Source organism: Hippichthys cyanospilos, chromosome 2, assembly GCF_059441005.1.
Source record: "Hippichthys cyanospilos isolate Australia breed blue-spotted pipefish chromosome 2, RoL_Hcya_1.0, whole genome shotgun sequence".
Classification (NCBI taxonomy): Eukaryota; Metazoa; Chordata; class Actinopteri; order Syngnathiformes; family Syngnathidae; genus Hippichthys; species Hippichthys cyanospilos.
The window spans coordinates 33,429,563-33,451,097 of record NC_142370.1 but is presented as its reverse complement, the minus strand read 5'-3'; the positions used below and the strand labels follow the sequence as shown (position 1 = coordinate 33,451,097).

The following is a 21,535-nucleotide window of genomic DNA, read 5'->3' as shown; positions in this document are numbered from 1 at the left end:
TTCCATTGACTTTTAAAGGTTTGAGAGGCGCGTCGTGCACAGAACTACACGCGCTAATGCACACGCCAGTGATCGGGTTCCCTTCGTGGCGTGTGCGGCGCAACATGCGCGGCAGTTTTCCCCTTGAGCGAGTAGACTAAATTTAATCTAGTCAAATGTCATGCGTTACATAATAGGGGACAATATTTGCTTATCGTAGAAACACACCTAATACACAGCGCAGTTGGTTGATATTTGAGGATTACTTTCATCGTGCAATCCAAGCTCATTTTGAAATCGTTTAAAATTTGAGCATTGTAGCCATGCTGATTTTGAACGACTTTAGAGTTGAGCCAGTTTTTTCAGTTGCCCCGCTTGGGAATATGCAACATTCTATTTAAAGCCTGTATGGTTATTGGAGGAAAGCAGAGTGAATACATATATGTAAATATGAAAAAAAAAAAAAAGAATACAGAGCCTAAAAGCCAGGACCCTAACGGTGAGGGTCCTGGATTTCAGGCTCTGCATATGATACTCTACCATATTTAGAGTTAGGGCCTAACACCTTCCAAAAACTTCTTGACTAAAGTCTATAGAAAATTTCCTGCAGAGCTTATGAAAACAGACACCATAAACACACTTTCCAAGACAACACATGCTGGTTAGATTTTTCCTTTTTATTAAGGTGACCATTTTAGTTTTTCCCCCACATATTTCAAATACATGGGAAATTACAAAGGAGAAAGAAAATATAGCGATACCATAAACCTCTTATTTTTTATTACAAAAGAAAAAAAAACATTTGTTATTTACAAAAGATTGGGTTTTACATGCAGGGATGTTAAAACCTGCAAGTAAAATAAGTAGAGAGAGATGTACTATGCTTTATAACTACAGTGAAACCAAAAGTCTAAACACCCTTTTTCAGAGGCCATGTTTTTGGGATGGCCAAAAAAAGACAGACGCATTTTTCAGACTACTTTGGACAATAATGAGATGTATAACCTGTACAACTCAGAGAGAGAGAGAGAGAAAAAAAAGTGTGTCCTGAGTTCTAACCATTCATTTGATAGTGAATGGTTTATTTCTAACACAGCCACCGTTAAAAGAATGTGAGCACATTAACCACATTATCTAATTTAACTTGACTTCTCTTGAAATATTTTTTTTTCCAGTTGAGGTGTACAGGTTTCAGACTAGATCAATGGTGTAAAATCTATACATCCTGCTCTCATTTTGAACACCACAAAAATGTTTGAAAAGGGGCGTGAAAACTATATCCACTGTGATTATTTGCTTATTCTAGATATTGTTAGAAATGAAATAATTCCCCTATACAAGATGGCGACACTTGGTGATTTTTGATTCTATTCTATTATCTCCTAGTCTGAGTTGTTAAAACATTTTCAAGAACACTGTTAGAATTGTTTGATGTCGGGTCACAAACGACACTTATTCTGTGTCTAACGAAGAGAGTCTTCAAAAATGAAGACATAGACACGTATTAACTCACACTGGTTTGTACTAGTAGTTGTTGCTGTAAGGTTTACAAAAACAAAGTGAAAAACATACGACAATGAAGTCATTACTTAGAGATTTTGAATAAGTAATTTGAAGGGCTTTAAATTAATTTCCATCTATGCACGTACCTTTTTTAACAGGAAGTAGAATGCGACAAAATAACACAGTTTGGCTTGCCTTTCAATTTGGTGTTTCTCCGTCTCACAATACTCGTCATTCCCCAGAGGTTGCGCCGTTGGGGGTCATGTATTTTAACAAAAAAAAATAGCAGAAATCCTGACAAAATGATATCAGTAAGGACCTATTTCCCCAATCACAATGACAGCCTAAATTGCGGTCCTATAAAACTAGGACTCTTTAGTAAGCGTCTAAGAAGACAAATACTGCTAACTACTGTATGCTCACAATCATGGAGCCATTCGGGGCTGCTGTCTCCCAAATGAGTGCGCTAAGCACCGCGGTTTGCTTTAACGTGCGACATCCTTTTGTTTGATTTTTTGTTTTTCTCTTAAAACCTTAAGTGTTAGTGGGAGGGATGCAGGTGAGATGAGCGACAATCATTATGGTGGATGCTGATTAAAAGCCAACAGTACAATCCGCTTGATTTCGGTAACTTGAAATAGCAATGACTAGTTTGTCTAAGAAGCGACTAGGCCGGACTCCGACGCTGCATCCCGGTGACATTGCTGCTGACCCGGAGCGCTCAGAGGGAGGGGTCGAAAACACTCCCGTGCGTAATACGGCGCAATTAGGTGATTTTGGTTCCAACAGACTACCAATTAAAAGCTTTGCTTTGGAGGTGGATGCACCAAGATTGGAACCTGATTCCAAACCAGTGTTCTCCAGCCCAGTACCTGACGGGCGCTTCAATGCCACGGTCGGTTGGAAACGTCACTCCTGGCCAAAGCCCTCTGTCTCCTCGATGGCAAACATCAGCTTCTCCTTCAGCTGCTCGTAGCTCTTGTAAGGCGGCAAGTCCAATCTGTTGAAACTGTGCAAAGAGAGAAGAGGAAATCATTTGGATTTTTGCCACCCCCCGTGGGTGAACGTGCTTTTGCCTTAAAAAAAGCACAACGCAGTTTCTTCAACAGTATGCTAGCACATCAGATTCTTGAGCTTTTGTATTTTGTAAGTGTCCTCTCTCCTGAAACAATAATTTGAGCAATATGAATCATTGAACTCACCATGTGTGACTTCTGGGAAGCCAGTTTTCCTTTCCCACCTTCTCAATACAAAATTTCTGGGGACCGTTGCTTCCTATAAAATTAAGCATAGAACGAAACATTCCAAAATGAATCTGTGTGGTTAAAGCATTGCAAATAACCTACCCAGATTCAATAGAATCCTTCTCAATTTCACTCAAATTATTTAGCTCGTTTTCCCCCTCAAAAGGAAGCCAATTTTGGCAAAGGCCGATAATTTCTCTGGGCCTAATTTTAAAAATGAGTGAAAATAATACCCATGAGGTCGGCAAAGCCTCCGACAGGCAGACGACAGGTACCGGTGACAAACTGCAGCAGCCTCATTCTCTTCTCATTGTCCATCTCTTTTATGAACTGCGGGGAAATCACACAATATTAAGATTTAGGAGTTGCGCCAGTCTTGCTAAATAATGTAGACAAATCATTTAGAAAAGCGCTCGAGATAGACAGCAGGGAAGCAATGCACCCTAAAACCCTAATTATGACCTTATTACATGAATCATTAACAAAACTGAAAAATATGCTTAGAAAAGCAGAACATATTTAATAGGACCTTTGAATTGGATCTCATTACATTCATGCAATGTTTATGTATACAACAAAGTACAAGTGCGTCAAATGTGTGTATTAATTTAAACCCCCTGCATTGTAGATCCAATACAAGGCACACTCGTATATAGAGCAGAAAGTATAATCCATGTTCAGAACATCTTTCTAATTCTGATGCTGACCTGCCAGAACCACATGATCTGCTTGCTGCCACGAGCGTAGTGCCTGTAGATGGTATTTCTTTGCCAGTCTGCAAGGTCAATCTCCTGCATGCCACAAAGCATCACCTGTGAGGAGAAAAACAAATGCAGTCATGTAAAAAGACTTTTACTAAAATCAAGTGCAGAGAAATTCTTGCTGAGAGGTGGCATTTAATTTCTGGAAAAAAAATAGAATGACTAAAAAAAAATATCTATTGTTTTATTGGCATTGGAGGTTTTTTTTTTTTAATTACAGTTTGCAACCTTTTGTTTGAATCATTCCAAAATATCGGATTGTGTATGCATATTTCTGTACGGGTGCTCATACTTCCAGCTCTTTGGCATCAAAATACTGCAGGTACTGCTGAGGGAGGACCTCGTTGAAGCCTTCGAAAAATGCCTGGGTCTGCTCTTCCACTCCTCGAGAAAGTCTCCACTCTGCCACTAACCTGCACATGAAATAGATTTGAACCCAGGTTTGGCAAATGTTTATGTTGTCCTATTATTGCTTATTCCGATTCATTTTGACCAAAGAATGTCATATGGATATCTGGGAACGCTTTAAAATGCACAATAGCAGGGACAATAAATGTGAAAAGTAAGTGTCAAAGGTCCAGATGTCCCTTTTAAAAAGTCCCCGGCTTTTGTTACGGCCCTGGCACCACATCAGAAGGCAGAAGTCAGTCGCCCACCTGATGTACTCGTCCTTGTTCTCCTCTGTCACTTGGATCTCTCCTCCGCCAGGTTTCAGGTCATGAGTGGTAATTTCCCCCAAGATTTCCTTATCAACACAAAAGAACATTTCCAGACCGCACTCTTCGATGTTGTTGTCCCTATGGGGCGGTAAGGACAATCAAGACATGGACCAAGAAAGTCGTCACTGACAAAATCTCTGTTTAGCAAGGTAAACGTTCCGGACCCGCCCACCATCAAAATAATGTGCAGGGTAATCTTAACATACAGTATTACCGAGAAAACGTAGCATTGGGAACTTACTTGATCCAAATAAGGGAGTTGTAGAACTCTGGGTCAACCGACTCGAGGTCTTTGAGAGCCAAAGGCTTGTTCAAGATGCGCTTGTAAAATGGGATTGAGAAGCCCGTATCGATGAACTTGCTGTGGAAAAGTGCCTAAAAAGAATAGAAGTGCAGTTCGATTGGAGCCTTTCTGTCATTGCTGCTCGGGCAGACTGGCAATGACGATGACTAACCATGGCAATGAAGCGGCCAATGAACTTGAAATATTTCAAATGGTCTGGATTGATGTAGGAAGCGGGGTTGATCTGAAGACAGTAGTTTTCTTTTCCAGCATATTCAAAAAGGCAGTACATGGGGTTCAACACTTCATGGGATAGGAGGAAGAACCATTCTCTGGAAAAGAGGAAGGGACACAAAAAAAAGTCTAATTACTTTGTTTGGATTTATTTGTGGGACAAAACTTGTTTTGTTTGTTGACCCAATTCAGTGAAGTTTCTGCAAACTTATTGATACTGTTCATATAAGGGTATAATTCTCATTTTTTTAATGTGCCTGGCTAGCACACTTTCAAGGTGCTCCGATTCTCACATCCAGTCTTCGGACACATCGAATATGCGTCAAGTTGAAATCTGTGCAACCACCGAAGAGTCACATTGAGCAAGCCGCTACAATGAATGTGTTGCCCAGGGTAAAAGTAAATAAAAACAACTGGTTTAAGATCTTACTTAGTACCGAGGCCATGACAATGACTGCAGTTGCTGTAAAGCTATGAATGAATGCATCGATTTTGCGTATTTGCGCACGTTTTCGCTCACAAGGGAAAGGAAGGCCCAATTCTCAGAAATGTTACTGGTCTGACAAATGTGTCCGCTGGTATATTTTTTTTGCACTTGCCTGGCAACACCTCCATAGTCGAGGCCTTCTTCTCCAGGGAAGATAATCCACAGTCTTCTTCTTAGATCCTGAGCATTGAAGCTCATTATCTAAAATGTTAAGATTTTTGCATTGGTCAGGGATCAGCGTATTGCACAACAGCACCATAGCTCTGTAGTACTTGTATTTGATTTCAACAGTTTCTGTTATGACTAAATAAAAGGTCATAGACAGACAATTCAATAATTTCGGACTATTTCTCTCTATATGCAGGCTGGGAGGGGCTGATGCTTTTTCCATCTACAAGGCTTAAGTTAATTTTATACTCTTTACTCAGTGGCCAGAGCAGCAATATTGGAAGTGACATAGATCACAGTAATGATGATGATGATCTCATGCAGAACAAGTGGCATATATCGGCGAGCAAACAACATCGTAAAATGTCTGTGTGAGTCTGTTTACCTGCTGGAAGGAGTCCTCAAACAGAGTTTTCCGAGACACGTTGATCTTGATGTGTTGAGGCATCGCCAGTTGCTATAGAGGAAGGAGGTCAAACATCAGAAACAAGCTGATTTTCTTGTATTTTTTGCTTCAGGCTACTTTGACTTTTAAGAGGTCGAATCAAAAATGACATTTTGCTTATTTTCGAGCCAAAAACAATGATATAAAAATAACTTGGCGCAACTTTTAAAAACGGTGGCAAACAAATCATGTGAATTATTTTCTGTGGCAGCCCGATGGAACAAGAGGAAAAGTCGAAACAATTTAGCACAACCATTACTGAGGTGTGAACTAACGTGTGTCAAATATTTAGAAATTATCAGTGGAACAATGCATTACATACATAACAGAATTAAGGTGTGTCTCAGTGTGTATCTGTAAAAGTGTGTAATATGCTAATGATAAACGATGGGTTGGTTCCGCTATTTAATGAATGTTGTTCTATTTTTAATCCAAGCTTCTGTGAAACAGGAAGTATCCTCACAAAAAGACAACATTGCAAGATTGTACTGAAGAAAATCCCCGATTTTTTGCATGTACTGTAAAAAATAATCTGTGCAAAGGATTAAACTGCTAACTTGCATGGCGTTCTGATTCTTACCTGGCACCAGAATCTGAAGTATTGTACTTTGGCTTTGAAGTCTCTGACGTAGGTGATCTGGGGTCCATTTTCACTGGAAACAAGACAAGTCACGTTTAACATTTAAATGCAATGGACGAGAATTCTCATCATGTAAAATTCTTAGCTTGCGCCAGTGACAATCGACAAATCGGCTGCCTTTTCAGATGACGCTTGTCACCGAAAGCGTTAAAATATGCAACAGATGTAAATGAAAGGGATATATGTCACACTGATTAAATTATCACGTCCACATTCCAGTTCACTAATCCTGTTTTTCCACAACTGGAAACCAGTGTGCCGTGTGACATCATGCACAATAATGAAGTGATTAGTATGAGTCATCTGAGGTGTTTCCTCAGTGTAACTGTGAGATACAAAAAAGGATAGCCTTTGTTCTTTAGAAGAGAATCCAAGAGAGAGCGACACAGTGACACGCAGTACACCAAATATGCTAGACGTAAATACATGGCAGGATTACACCCTCCCTAAAGAAAATTGTCTGCATGGATATTTTCCAGAATGTGACTTAAACCAAACAAAGTCACTTCAAATTCTAGAATAAAGATGAACCAATTTTAGTCTGTAGCATTGGTTTGGAATAGCCTAATTTCATCAACCCAAACCGGTAATGCCGAAAAACCAGATTGTAGCAATGCCTGGCTTCATAATGAATTATTTCTTTTTGCATCTTTTGTTCGACAGATTAAGATCGTCGCCATGTAACTCTCAATAACAGCTATTGTGTTGGAGTTTTGTAACTGCCGCATACATACAGTGAGGATTTTCCAGTGCGAGGATCAATGTAGGTTGTAGTTCTCCTGTTGTGGTCTACAAAATAGGGAATACCATCTACAGTGAACCGCATCTCCCACCCCTCTGGAAGTGGCTTCTCATTCAACAACCTAAAAAAAAAAAACAAAGTAAAGCTTGTGAGTAGAAACTTTGGCTGTCTCACATAGACAATGTGCCAATAAGTAAAAAAATTAAGAAATATCAGTAAGCATTAAACAGACACGTTCGAATTGAAAATAAATTCATTAGTAGGAATAGCAGCTAAAATGTAAGGGCTTAAATAGCGAAGATACAAAAACTGACCCTTGTGAGCGTGGGTCTTCCCACTGCGTTGACCGCGTAGGATGATGCACGAAATACACTCTTCCATTGCTGTCTGTTCTCTTCTCTAAACAGCAAGGCAAAAATCAACTGACAAAATTACAAGTCAACTAAAGAGATACCAATTTCACAAGTAGGATTTGAGAAATGTGTTAGAATAATGTTCCTGCTCACCGTGTGCCGCAAACAGCACAAACTGAGATTTGTGCTGACAAAAATTTACCATGCATGCAATATGATGGTATCTGTGAATTCAATATCAGACCTACAAATACGGAGCTCATAATAACCGAGCCGCGTCTGAACACTCACTTCTAGTCAGAAATGAACTCCAACTTCTAACATGCAAATAAACTCACTCAATACTATGTGCACGAAAGCCACCAAAGGATTATGGTGATCTTACCCCATCCATTTGGCAGAGGTCCAAGAGGATCATACTCCTTGTTTTGTGAGGCTGTCCCTTGATCCTGCCCCTACATGAGAAGAACCATTACAAATGAGCAACATGTAGCAACACTGGAACACCTTTTTCAGACACAATTTTGAAGTAAGTAAAGTCCATTTTTGTTTTTCCAATGTCACATCTCACCCCGATTATAAATCTCTGGTTAAACTGTTGCATGGCACCCTGTAACTGGCTGCGCTGATGCTGCCACTGCTCATAGTTGCGCACGCTCTCCACAGTGGGACGCTGCCAAGTGGTGGTCCGCGTAATGTGGTCGACAAAGTAAACGCGGCCCATTTGGTCCACGCGACGTTCCCAGCTAAGGACAAAATGGACGGGGAACAAAACACTGAGTAAATCACGGAGCAAGAAGGACCAAAATTGGTTCTAAATCTGACAGCTTTTAGCACTGACATATCCAACAGATCTCTTAGAAAGTTTGAAAAAGATTGGGTTCAAATCGTGGGAAGAAGACTTACCCCTGGGGTAAAGGATCTGGACGCTCCCATGTCGTTCTTTTTTCTACGTGGTCGACAAAATACAACCTGCCGTTTTGATCAACCCTCTGCTCCCATCTAGAAAAAAAGAGACAGGTAAGTGAGACATTACATCAAGGGCCAGCTAGATTTTTCAACTTGGAATCTATTTTTTGGGTATTGATCGGCCAGCACTTTAATACAAAATTCTATAACAATACATTTGCTCAAATTTCATTTGGATTATAAAGTATTGTTCATTTGCATGAAGGTACTGATCGTGTTAACGATGCTGCACAATCAAATGATTTTAATCATTGCTATGATATCAGAAGTTTAAGCATTTTATTAATTTCCAGATGATTACAATCTTATAATCAGAGTAAAGTTGCAATATAAAACAGTAAATAATTAAAAAAAGAGGGAACTTCAAGAATACCAATGATAGGTGAGTAACTGATACAATATTTCTTCAATTATTGGCCGTTCTCAACGCCGCCTTACATGCACTGCATTCAGACAGTCTGATAAACATCAAATTTAGAAAATACAACCATGCGAAAAGAATTATAAAGAAAGATATTACCCTGGAGGCAGAGGTCCAGAATTGACTGCAGGGACTCTGGATGAGACCGCAGGGCCGACGCCGCTCATCGGCTGTCTGGTTGCCGGAGGTCCAGAGGTAGGCGCAGTAGATGGCGCGCTCCGGTCCAAAGCCGCCGAAGGACTGCAGTCTGGGGCTGCTGAGGGCCCTGGGACAGTTCGCACAGGTGTCTCTGAACCCGACAGACCAGTGCTGCTTTCGGCCAGTGTAGAACTATTGCTGGAAGATGCTAGGTTCAAAAAAAAAAAAAAAAAAGTCACAGTGTTACTTGACTTTATGAAATGATACTGTAAATCATAACTTTGAAATTATAGCAGCTTTTTTTATACCATTCGGCTAAATTATACAACTAGCATATTTAAACCCCTAAAATGTAACTTACGAAGAGTAAGCATCATCTGTCCTGATCAAAGTAAAAAAAAAACATGACCAAAGCTTTTCATCTCAAATAAAAAGCTGGAATCATGATCCAGTGCGTCCTTTTAAAGAAGTCACACTCATAAACATGCCTGCAAAACCATAAGATTTGCCTGTTACAACGGTAAAAGTTTTAGTGTTTGTACATGTACTGCAAACAATTCTGAAGAGCAACATTAACACAAATGCTTGTGGGAACACAATGTGAAGTGTGTCCAATCTACACCCTGAAAAACAAAGTATATGTTCCAGGTTTGCCACAGCACTGACAGATTCTACTCTTATTACAAACCAGTAGAGCACCTTCACAATATAAGATATGTTTGCAATTTCAGTGGTCGCCCACCTTACAAGTGGCAACTTAATGGTTTTCTAACTACAAGAAGTGGATTGATCTTTGTTTTTTGTTGTTTCATTTTGCTAACAAAAATCTGAGATACAAATCATGTTTAAATATGCTGTCGCCTAGGTGAAAGTTTGTGTGTTTGTGTGTTGGGGAATAAGCTCCAAACTTTATTTATTTGCATTCTCTTTCATGAAATTTGATAAAAGACGATTATCAGTAGTTGTTTTTTTATGACATTACTACGCATTTCATTCATAATCAGTGGAAAAATGAATTGCTATTATCTAAAGTATAAGCTCGGTCACAAGAGCAAATGAAACTGCGACGTCAGGATACCAAGGCTACATATTCTAACGCTGCCAAGAAAATTTGTATGAAAAGAGGTGATGACGCAACAAGGAAGTGGAACAAATTAGTGTGTAAAAAGAAATGCTCATCAGGAACAGGTAAACATAATGAAAATTAAGTTCACTAACCAGTTACACCCCCCTTTAAGCGTGAATAATGTAATGGGAAAAGATTTCCGTATGAGTATTTTTTTAGTGCTAATATGACAAAATAATTGAGGTATTGTATTAGGTTAGAAGGCTTGTCTGAAGTTATTTATTTTATAGCAAGTCGTGAAAATCTTTTTCAATTTGAAGCCATCTGTGATGGAACTCTGACTGTCGATGAAGAGTGTTAGAAGTACGGACACAATCAGGTCCTTAATGCAAGTAGTACTTCTGTGCTACAGCGCAATGGATTTTGAAGAGAGCCAATCAAGATTTTATGGTGAAATAGCCTTACATGCCAGTTGAACCCCCCCACCCCCACCCCCACCCCCACACACACACTAAATCTGCATCAAAACAAGTGACATGAGAAACTTGAGAAATGACAGACCTGGTGAGGAGTTGGGTCTGCAGGGAGTTGGAGGAGGAGGTCTGGAGGGTCTGGGTGGCCGCAGAGGCCGAACGCTTCCTGTCGCTACCAGGGGAGAACCGGAGACAGTCCCTGTCTTTCGACCCCGGGGGGATGAGCGGTGCTCTACGCTGTCTACAGCGGGGGAACTGTCTCGGCTGTGTCTGTCAGTGCAAGGGATGAAGCCCACATTAAATTGAAACTTGATGTATAGAACACACAACTAAAACATGAACTTTTCTCCATACCTTGGGGTATGTTCTCCATTAGAACGAGAATCTCCATTTGATAGATCTGAAAATCAGTACATGGACAATCGGTCGATGAACATAAAGAAAACTCGACAGTAAATTCAAACATCCATCCACATAAGGCTAATAAAATCACAAAAGACTTTTTTTTTTTAATAATAGCGTATAGAGTCTGGAATAGTAGTATTAGCAATCTTTTGGCTTCTCCCATCTGGTCCCCAACACAACAGCAAAGGAACGGAGTAAAGGTATACATATCTTTCATAAATGATCACAACATTGTATCTTTGATAAGAATTGATAACAAGAATACCAACAAGCAAAGCGATTACCGCCCATCTGCTCCCATTCAACGATGTATGATGCACATCATAGCCGTTAAGTACATATACAAGCTGTTTTGATGTACATTGTGCATTATAACAGCCTGTAACCAGCAACTTAGTGTAAACCCTATTTTGTTTGTTTTTACAGTCATTACAAATACTCAAGCGGCTCATGTTCTCAGTAATCACTCCACCCACTCACTCTGATGGTCAACTTCCGCCTTGGCAAACATTTCGGGGTCGACTGTCATGCCGTCAAGGCAGACGGAAAGGTCTCCCACCACGTCGGTCTGGTCTCGGTCTGTGCACAGCTTTATGGTCTGCACCACATCTGAGACTGGATGAAGGTAACCGGGGGAATATGTATCAATCAGTCTGGATGCCAGTTGTTGCAAATATAGTCCGAACTCCCACGCATCACTATAAACTGACACCTACTTTTCATGTTGTTAGACTTGAGCGTGGCACTGATGTCCAATTTGGCCATGCCGAGCAGGATGTCAGACTTTAGGGTTTGGTGGCTCCACACTCGAAACACCAGTTTGCTGAAGGGAGTCACAATCCTGTCAAAAACAAACAAACAAACGAAAAGTAAAACTCCTCTTCCAATCAATATTCACTCATCTGAGCTCCTCGACATATTTAGATCATATATACAAGCACAATAAGCATACAACAGGCACAAGTATATGATGTAATCTTCAACTACAGTATCTACAGTATGTTAAGCCAATATGTCATTTTTGGAGGTCTCATTTAAACAATAAAGTATTATTGTACTTTCGAATGAGCATTTGGAAAGTAAAACCACTTGTTACTCTCCAATCCATTCGCCACTGTAGCAGCAAAACCTTTGTGCTCCTCTGAAAGCAAACAATGGTATTGAGGACCTATTCAGGGTGCTGACAGAAGCAAACCGCTCACATTGTGAGAATCCCCTTCCTTTTGTACAAAAACAACGTTTTAAACTCCAAAGGTGATTATTGGCAGTTGACCATGGACTGAAACTAATTTCACATGACCAAATGTAAAAGCGTAATACAAGGGTACCCAAAATGCTCTGGCACGGATGAGTTGAAGCTAAAAAACCTTAACTGTCACAATTACTGATTATTCTGACATGCATATTAAGAGTATATTGACATCTCATCTCCACAACTCCTTTCATATACTTGTAAAAGTATAGTTCACCATATTTGTGTACTGTTTTTAGGGCTGCCATTTAAATAATAGTGAGTATTTGCACTCATGTTTTCCATTGTGCTATACTTTTTTTTTTCATACTCTTGAGTTCATAAAACTGGTCGCAGGCATGCTGAAGTTTAACCCAGCTGTCTTCGGGCACTTGTTACATAATAGTTACCCCTGTAGGCACAGTCTAAAGTGTGACCTTGTCAGACTGCAGGGAAGGAGTGCTAAAGTATCTTGAGGACACGAAACAAGAGATTGCTGACATTCACATAATTGCAGTGACTAATATTTGAGAGAATTGTTCATCAATGCTGTGTAAATTGACCTTGTTTAATTATGCAGCAATTTCAGGTGTCCCAACAACATTTGTATTCCTTTTAACATCCGTCCATCCATCCGTGATCATTCTTCCTCAACTTACACCGTGAGTGGCTGTTTCCATTTGGGGCTGTGGGTGTTGTTACATTTCTCCGTTTTCCTGGACTGGCCATCGACAGTAACTTCCACATAAGGACTGGGACCAAACCAGTTTTTCTTGTTCTCTTTCAGTTTTGCTGATAACACTGAAACAAGACGGGAGCATGAGGCAGGCCACAAGCCAGTTAGAGACAAAATCATTCTGTTGTTAAGAAACCGGTAATGCACATAAAGATTACTGGGGCCCTGTGTTCAAATTTAGGACTCGAAGCGCTCAGAATTTTAAGACTTGGCGGTCGCCCTGGGCACGTGTTCGTAAAGGCATGTTAAGAGATTTCTTTAAAAATCCATTCATAAGGATGGTGTGAGCCGATCCACAGTATCGGTATGGAGCCCTGCGCCGGAAAAATGACGCAGCAAGCTTCTCAATCGCTGCTGTGGGTGGGCAACAAAGGTTGAAAAGTGGTGACTCATTTACAGCTGTTGGACTGTCGAGTGTCAACCAAAAGAACGTTCAGCACGAGCCAAAAACGCTCACCGGATTTAACGGCATGTAAATTCAAAATTGGTTTTCTCTCTTGGAGGATCCACACCTCTTCAATGTAGTTGCACAGCAAACAAAAGCAAATGAGATGCCGACCTGATATTTCTTCGAAGGTGTTTTACCAAAGCAGTTAGCTATTCTGAAGTCAAGCAAAATACATCAACAAATAAGTAACAATTATTGGAGTGACCAAATAAATCGGGTTGGCGTAAAATCGGTATCGGCCATTCTTTGAGGCTCAATTGTGGTATTGGATTAAAAAAAAAAAAAAGGAAAATAGCCTTCCCCACTAATTTGTTTTTTAAATAATAAAATTGAAATTGCAAATGACATAGTAATTCACGCAGAATGACAAAGACCTTGCGAGTACAAGTAATTTCTCCAGCATAATATGTACTTGGATCATCAAATGCTGATTATCCTTTTATTCACGTATTATGCGCTCCCCCAATTTGCTGGTACTCTTACTCATAAATTTTCATGTTCAGACACGTTTTTGTGTGCCAAGTGAAGCCCTCTTACCTTGCTAACCGTTTCAGCTGTCAACACTCAAGCGCACAGATATTGAATACCCGTAGATACCTAAATACGACATCCCTATTTTGAGCCGAGTGCCCTCGACGACACTCGGCCTCTAAGTCGAGAGTGTATTTTTCATGAAAGTGGATAGTCCATGCTTGGCACTGACCAAAAATTAAACCCCACGGGAATCAGCTGTGAAATGAGCAAGTTATGATGTAACTTCAATGTCCACGCATTGCATTCCACGGGAACGTTAAAATGGCCGCCTTCACTGACCAGTTGCTTCAGAGTTCATGTAATCGGTATTCTATTACATGATATTACATGACAAAGAAATATGTCCTACAATCAGAGCTCAAAACAAGCTTTAATAATTAAAAAGAAAAGAAAAAAAAACTTACCAGTTATTTGTAGCTGCGCCTTCATAGGGTAACCATTGGAATTGCCTGCCTTAGTGGCTTCACTTGCCATGACATAGAGCTGGGATGAGACCTGCAGCCCAGACAACAAATGAAAATTATTAGTTACTAATTATGAAAGCTATTAGTGCAATTTTGGAACGCAAAAGGTGAGCAGCGTATGAGCAAGTGCTGACATTTTTTATTTGAGCTAAGGCTCCCCCTAAACCAAAGGTGTCAAACTCAAGGCCCGGGGGCCAGATCCGGCCCGCTGCATCAATTTATGTGGCCCGCGAAATCCTGAGCAAACTTCAAATTTCTGGTTAAAATACTAAATTTGCAAGTTGTCAGCAACATTTAAAAATTTGGGGGTAAAAATAACAAGCATTTTTCTTCCCAATATCTCTTTTGAACAGTTTTTACCGGGCTCTTATTTCAAAACTAGTTAAAAGTGTGACACACACCTTAAATTGATTTGATTTCACAATTACACCGGCCCTCTGACAAAATTTATAACTGCAATGCGGCCCCCGATAAATATGAGTAAGACACCCCTGCCCTAAACCGGGAGAGATCCTGGCTATTGCATTGGCAACGAAGGGAATAGTATCTCCTTTAAATGGGACATAAGATGGAAAATGAAAAATAGGTTTTCCTGGACAGTAAAACCCCACTTCATAAAATGGGGAAAAATAACACTCTGATTAAAAAAAAAAAAAAATCAATATATGTTTTAAAATTTTGGATTTTAGAATGCAGATGGGATGGGACTGTGAACCCCACCACCCCAAAAGAGACTGCTTTCTATTGGAAACTCGACTAATATATGCTTATGTCAGCTATGCAATAACTGCTAATTTTGGAATTTAAAAAACAAAACAAAACAAAAAAAAGGACAGATATATAAAGGCTGAATGTAAAACATATTGCACCCTGTTTGTTTGGGGTAGTACTTGACTATTTTCATCTTTATTTATTTAAATGTTAGGTGTTCTATTAATCTGGACTTGTTTAAACTTGTTTAAAACGGTGACCCTGTGCTAATCAAAATTGTTCAATTTTTTTTTTTGATTTTTGATAAGTTTCTTAACCTGATCATGACCTGCATTTTTAATAATGGCAAAATATGAGAAGAGTGAACAACAGTGAACAGCTCATGGATAATCTTTCAATTCAAGTTACAGATTTTGGTCTCTAGTCAATAATTTATTTCAATTGCTTACTCTGACACCTCATTTGTCATACGCATGTGCATGACAGCGTTTGCTACATATTAAACTGCAATTACATGTTTTTGACAAGGACTTTATCTCTCATAATATCCAACTATGTTAAATAACAAGAAAATAAATTAACAAAACACACAGTTCCTGAGCCATGATGCTACATGACGCTCTATTGCGGCAGCAACTTAGAAAAAAATGTACAGATTTTTTTTTTTTATTCTTATGAAGGACCCCTGAAGATACTGTATTTTCCAACTGATTTCAGATTTATCAATTTCTGAACATAATAAATGAAAACATCTCATTTGCATTGATTACAGCACTTTTCTGGCTCGCCTTCTTTTTTCATCTTATCACTTGAAATTACACCCTTCATATATTTTTTTTCTTCCATGATATTTTTCCTCACAGCTGTTTATTTCTGAGGGTAATAATGTTAGTGTTATGATTGAAGAAAATATGTGTTTTCAACAGTTCACTAAACTGTGTTCTTGTGCAAATGTTTGTTTATTTGGAGTTCTGCACTTTCAAATAAAAAGAAAGATATACTGTATGTAAATATTGTATTTTTCACACTATAATGTGTACCGGGTTATAAGGCGCACCTTCAATAAATGGCCTATTTTAAAACCGTTTTCATACATAGGCCGCACTGCATTATACACATTTTACACTTTATACCACAGTGATCCGCTCCATATCCTCTTCATCACATCAATCATCTGGAAAATATGCCTAATGTTTGTTTGTTATGCGCACAGCAGTAACAAACCTGATGGGACAATATTGTCAAGTCAAACAAATTTCTCTTAATCTCGAATATATTACCTTTACTTTGCGTGTACCCCTAGTGTTGCATTTAAAGCCTTCAGGGGAATGTGAGATTTTAAACGCAAGTGCCAGTCAAAAGTTTGGAAACACACTTCGCATTCTTATACTCTCGCAAACATTCAGGGGTTGAAAAAGTTAAAAACTCTAAGTTGTAAGATATTGACACTTAAGAGTGTCAGATCTTAAAACACCGTCCATATAATAATATCAAAGGTGTTATTAATCGTATGTTTTGATAAATCGTTTATAAGTACTTGTAAGGTTGGTGTTATGGGCGCGGTGTGTTCATTCAACTCCATTTGAATACACGCAGCTAAAAAAAAACAAAAAACGCCGACATTTCACATTTATATGAACGCGCTACCTGATAAATTAAAAATGATCAGCGATTATGATTCAGTCAGACCTTTGGTGCGCTGCGAAACGATCATTCGTCAGCCATAAAACAATCTAATCCTATTAGCATTGAATGAGGAGTTAAGGCCGTGTTAATCCCGGACTCGTTGGTTGTGGTATGGCTGAGGAAGTTGCGCTGACAAACACAATATTTACTTCTCCGGTATGCTAGCCGGCTAGCCGGGCCGCACAAAACGTGCCGTACGTCAACTGCTGCCCAGGCAGTCGCCACCACCACAGCCCAGCTAGCTGCTAGCATGCTAGCCCATGTCAATATCATGGCAGATACCCCACAAAGTCCACGGCTGGGGAAATATACATTGCAGTCGTATGTTCGCCGGTTTCCGCTTTCGCTTTCTTACCCGCACTCCAGCAGAGACTCGGGGGGAAAAAATGACAGCGGCAAGAAAAAGTCCCGGTCCTTGTTCGACAGGGTGTTTTGGCAGCGGGTTCACTTCGAGGAAGCAGAAACTTCGACCATCTTCCCAAACTCGTGTCACGTGACGGGGATGTAGGCGGAGCATGCGTCTGAACGCTGTGATTGGACAGCACCTGCGATTGGCCGAAACAACACCAGGAAATGAAAATATATGTTTTTCCTCCGTATTAATTTCAAATTTCTGATGTTTGAATCCACAGCGTCACGTTGCCCTCATCGCTTCTGTTGAATGTGAATGACAGATGTGTCCACAGTTTTATTTATGTTTGTATTACTGACTAAGAGTTGTGCCATAGGAGGGCGCTGTATTTATTTGGGTTACTTCTGGGCTACCGTATCTGGAACTTCCTTCCTGTGCGCTCGTAGTGTGTTTTTTTTGTATTGAGCTGCAGTTGTACGGAGCCTGACGTGTGGCCAGCAGCGGTATTGAATAAACTATGCCCTGAAGGCTAAAGATTATATATCTCTCTCAATCGTCATCTTTTCCTCCCGAATACAACGTGCTGCTTGATAGCTAAAAACGCAACAGGTTATGGGCCCAGGAGTTGTTCGGGAGAAAAGTTTGCCGACTTCCACCGTGTAGAGAAAACACGAGAAGTGTGCCGACGGGCTAGCGTAGCAGGAGCAGGCTAGCATCATGGATCACCGAGGGACAAGCAGGTTGCCTCGACTGGCATTTGACGGAGATGAGAGAAAATATGAGCTGTGGGAGACCAAGATGTTGGGACACTTCCACCTACTAGGGCTGAAGGACACGGTCCTGAGAGAACCGGCTGGAGATGAACAAAGAGCAGCCGACGAGAAGAAAAATGCAGACGCATATGCCGAGATGATACTACTCTTGGATGATAAGAGTCTCTCACTGATTATGAGGGATGCACCCAACGACGGAAGAAAGGCTCTAAAAATATTGAGAGAGTATTATGCCGGGAAGGGAAAACCCCGCATAATCAACCTATACACCACGCTAACGTCGCTTCAAAAGGCCGACAACGAGAGTGTTATGGACTATATTATTAGAGCTGAAACCGCCATAACAGCACTGCGGAATGCAGGTGAGACATTGGGAGATGGTCTGCTTGTGGCTATGATACTGAAAGGACTGCCTGAGAATTATAAGCCATTCGCCATACATGTAGCGCACACAGATGATAATATAACGTTTGCAGATTTCAAAACCAAGCTAAGAAGTTTTGAGGAAACTGAAAATATACGCGCTGAGTCAAGTGACAGTGTAATGAAGACTCAGGGTAGAAGTGTGAGGCGGCCCACCAAAACAAATGGACGTGACCGGCAGAAAGACGACACAGACATGGTGTGCTTCAAGTGCGGCATAAAGGGCCATCGAGCTAAAGATTGTCGACAGAAGACATGGTGTAGTCGCTGCCGTAGTGACACACACAAAGACGCCACATGCAGGCGCAAGGACAAGGACAGTAAAGAGCGACAGGATGGAGCATGTAAAGCCTCGGGAGGAGATGGTGACGAGGACTTCGCGTTCAAGACGAGGGACGTCGACATCAGCACCCAACAGCAGCCAGAAGGCGGCATCCAGGAGAGAGGACTGATGGTGGACACCGGAGCCACGTCCCACATCATCACCGACGCGACCAGGTTTAAAAACTTTGACAACACATTCAGACCGGAAAAGCACAGCGTTGAGTTGGCAGACGGCACCCGTTGCAGCGGGGTCGCACAGAAGAGAGGGCTTGCTGAGGTTTGCCTGATAGACAATAAAGGACAGCGACAAAAGGCGACGCTGAGAGACGCTTTATTCATACCATCATACCCACAAGATATCTTTTCAGTGAAGGCAGGCACTGCGAGAGGAGCCACGGTCGTTTTCAAGGAAGGCAGGGATGCACTGATAACAAAGAACGGTACCAGGTTTGATATACATGTGTATAACAAGTTGTATTATTTGCATACTGAGGGTGAGTCTACTGTTGACAACTGTAATGCATGTCATGACATTCAAACATGGCACGAGATATTAGGCCACTGCAACTACGATGATGTTCTAAAGCTGCAAAATGTGGTTGATGGCATGAAAATCAAAGGTAAGGCATGTAGGCCTGAACAAGAGTGCGAAGTATGTATACAGGGAAAGTTTGTACAAACGAGAAACAGAGATCCTGATACTAGAGCAAAGGCACCCTTACAGTTAGTCCACACAGACCTTGCAGGTCCTGTGACCACAGAGTCAATTGATGGTTACAGATATGTGCAGTCATTCACTGATGACTACTCAGGTGCAGTGTTTGTATATTTTCTGAAAAGGAAAAGTGACACCGTGTTAGCTACTGAGAAGTTTCTAGCAGACGTATCCCCTTGGGGGAAGGTGTTATGTCTCAGGAGCGATAACGGATGTGAGTATACATGCAATGATTTTCAAACACTGATGACAAAGAATAAAATCAGGCATGAGACGTCAGCTCCGTACTCACCTCACCAGAACGGGACTGCAGAGCGGGGTTGGCGCACTTTATTTGAGATGGGTCGGTGCATGTTAGTGGAGAGTAAGCTACCAAAACCACTATGGCACTATGCAATACAAACAGCAGCGGTTGTACGCAACAGGTGTTTTAACCGGCGTACAGGGCAGACTCCTTACCAGCTGCTGACAGGCAAAAAGGCTAACCTATCTAAAATGCAAAGATTTGGCTCGGTATGTTACACATATAAACAAGACAAGGGAAAACTGGATTCCAGGTGTGACCAGGGACGTTTTGTAGGATACGACAAAAACAGCCCGGCGTACTTCGTTTATCACCCAGACATAAACAGAGTGCTTAAACATAGGCTGGTGAAGTTTGTAAGCAGAACAGCGGTAGAGAAACAGACACAAACATGCGAGACAAATCCAAATGACGAATATGACAGGGTGAGACAGCCTAGAGGTAAGGAAACCACACAGGAGGTTAAGAAAAGCGCAGAGGAGGCTCACGAGCCAAGTGTAAAAAATATGGATGCACCTAGCGGTAATCTAGCACAACAGAGTGTAACAGTTGTTGAACCTGAGAACAAAAGGTATCCGACCAGAGAGAGGAGGAAACCAAGTCACTTAAATGACTATGTATCTGAAGACAGTGATAATGATGTGGTTCACACTACAGTAGATTACTGTTACAGGGCTGTATGTGGTGTTCCACAAACCTTTAGGGAAGCTATGAGATCGGCTAACTCTAAAGAATGGAGGAAAGCAATGGATGAGGAGGTCCAGTCGTTAAACGACAACAACACATTTACTGTGACAACCCTACCAGTAGGCAAGAAAACAGTGGGGGGTAAATGGGTTTACTCCATCAAGAGTGATGTAAATGGAGAAGACAAATACAAAGCAAGATTTGTGGCTAAGGGATACAACCAGGTGATGGGAATAGATTATGGGGAAACGTTTTCACCCACAGCAAACATTACGAGTGTCAGGGTGCTGTTACAAAAAGCGGTCCAGGAGAATCTACTAACACACCAGATGGATGTAAAAACAGCTTATTTGCACGCGCCCATAGACTATGAAATCTACATGAATCCACCAGAGGGTTATGAAGAGAAAGATGATGGTCTAGTCTATAAGCTTGAAAAGTCACTTTATGGCCTTAAACAATCTGGGCGTAACTGGAACAGAGTGTTACATGACTGTCTAATTGAGGACGGGTTCACACAAAATCCAGCCGACCACTGTGTTTATGAAAAAGAGTCAAAAGACGAAAAGGTGATCATAATCATATGGGTCGATGACTTGATCATTGCAGCCAACAATGAGATGGTTCTAAGAGAAGTGAAAGAGGTGCTCGCAGGAAAGTTTAAGATGAAAGATCTGGGTTGCCTTAAACATTTTCTGGGTATCGATTTCTGTCAGTCAAATGGATGTGTAAAAATGTCACAAGAAAGGTACATTAACAAGGTGTTACAGCGTTTTAACATGCAAAACTGTAGAACTAGAGAAACACCCTGTGATCAGAAGCTTGAATATTCTGTGGATGCTGTAAAGATGGATGATTTCAGACTGTACCGGGAGGCTGTAGGCAGCCTGATATACCTATCCACTTGTACCAGACCAGACTTGAGCTTTGTAGTGAGCAGACTATCACAGTATTTTGCTGAGCCTACAGAGGAGCAGTGGGTTACTGTTAAACATGTTCTAAGGTATCTCAAAGGCACTGCTGATAAAGGTCTATGTTTCAGAAGAAACGACAATGAGAAACTAGGCATACAAGCCTATAGTGATGCTGACTGGGCATCTGATACCAGCGACAGGCG

General features: G+C 40.8%; 1 protein-coding gene across 1 annotated transcript; it reads right to left on the bottom strand.

The window, feature by feature from the left end:
- Window positions 1-635: 635 nt before the first annotated feature.
- Window positions 636-17,321, bottom strand: itchb (itchy E3 ubiquitin protein ligase b). Its single transcript, XM_088408526.1, has 24 exons — window positions 17,196-17,321; window positions 14,384-14,474; window positions 12,921-13,062; window positions 11,747-11,871; window positions 11,511-11,645; window positions 10,980-11,025; window positions 10,714-10,895; window positions 9,048-9,294; window positions 8,465-8,560; window positions 8,130-8,304; window positions 7,944-8,013; window positions 7,520-7,604; window positions 7,198-7,326; window positions 6,404-6,476; window positions 5,764-5,835; window positions 5,323-5,411; window positions 4,662-4,821; window positions 4,448-4,581; window positions 4,144-4,284; window positions 3,780-3,900; window positions 3,434-3,538; window positions 2,960-3,056; window positions 2,685-2,757; window positions 636-2,491 (listed from the first exon to the last, which is right to left on the bottom strand). Exons 2-24 carry the CDS (start codon window positions 14,451-14,453, stop codon window positions 2,392-2,394), a joined length of 2,667 nt encoding a protein of 888 aa, XP_088264652.1. The 5' UTR covers window positions 14,454-14,474; window positions 17,196-17,321; the 3' UTR covers window positions 636-2,391.
- Window positions 17,322-21,535: the final 4,214 nt, after the last annotated feature.

Bases quoted from the DNA above. Each gene is read 5' to 3' on its own strand.
- itchb (XM_088408526.1), bottom strand. From the start codon at position 14,453: ATGGCAAGTGAAGCCACTAAGGCAGGCAATTCCAATGGTTACCCTATG. The intron at 11,646-11,746 runs GTAGGTGTCAGT...ACCTTCATCCAG, and splicing joins CAAGTCTAACAACATGAAAA to TCTCAGATGTGGTGCAGACC. The intron at 5,836-6,403 runs GTAAGAATCAGA...CTTCCTCTATAG, and splicing joins ACTTCAGATTCTGGTGCCAG to CAACTGGCGATGCCTCAACA.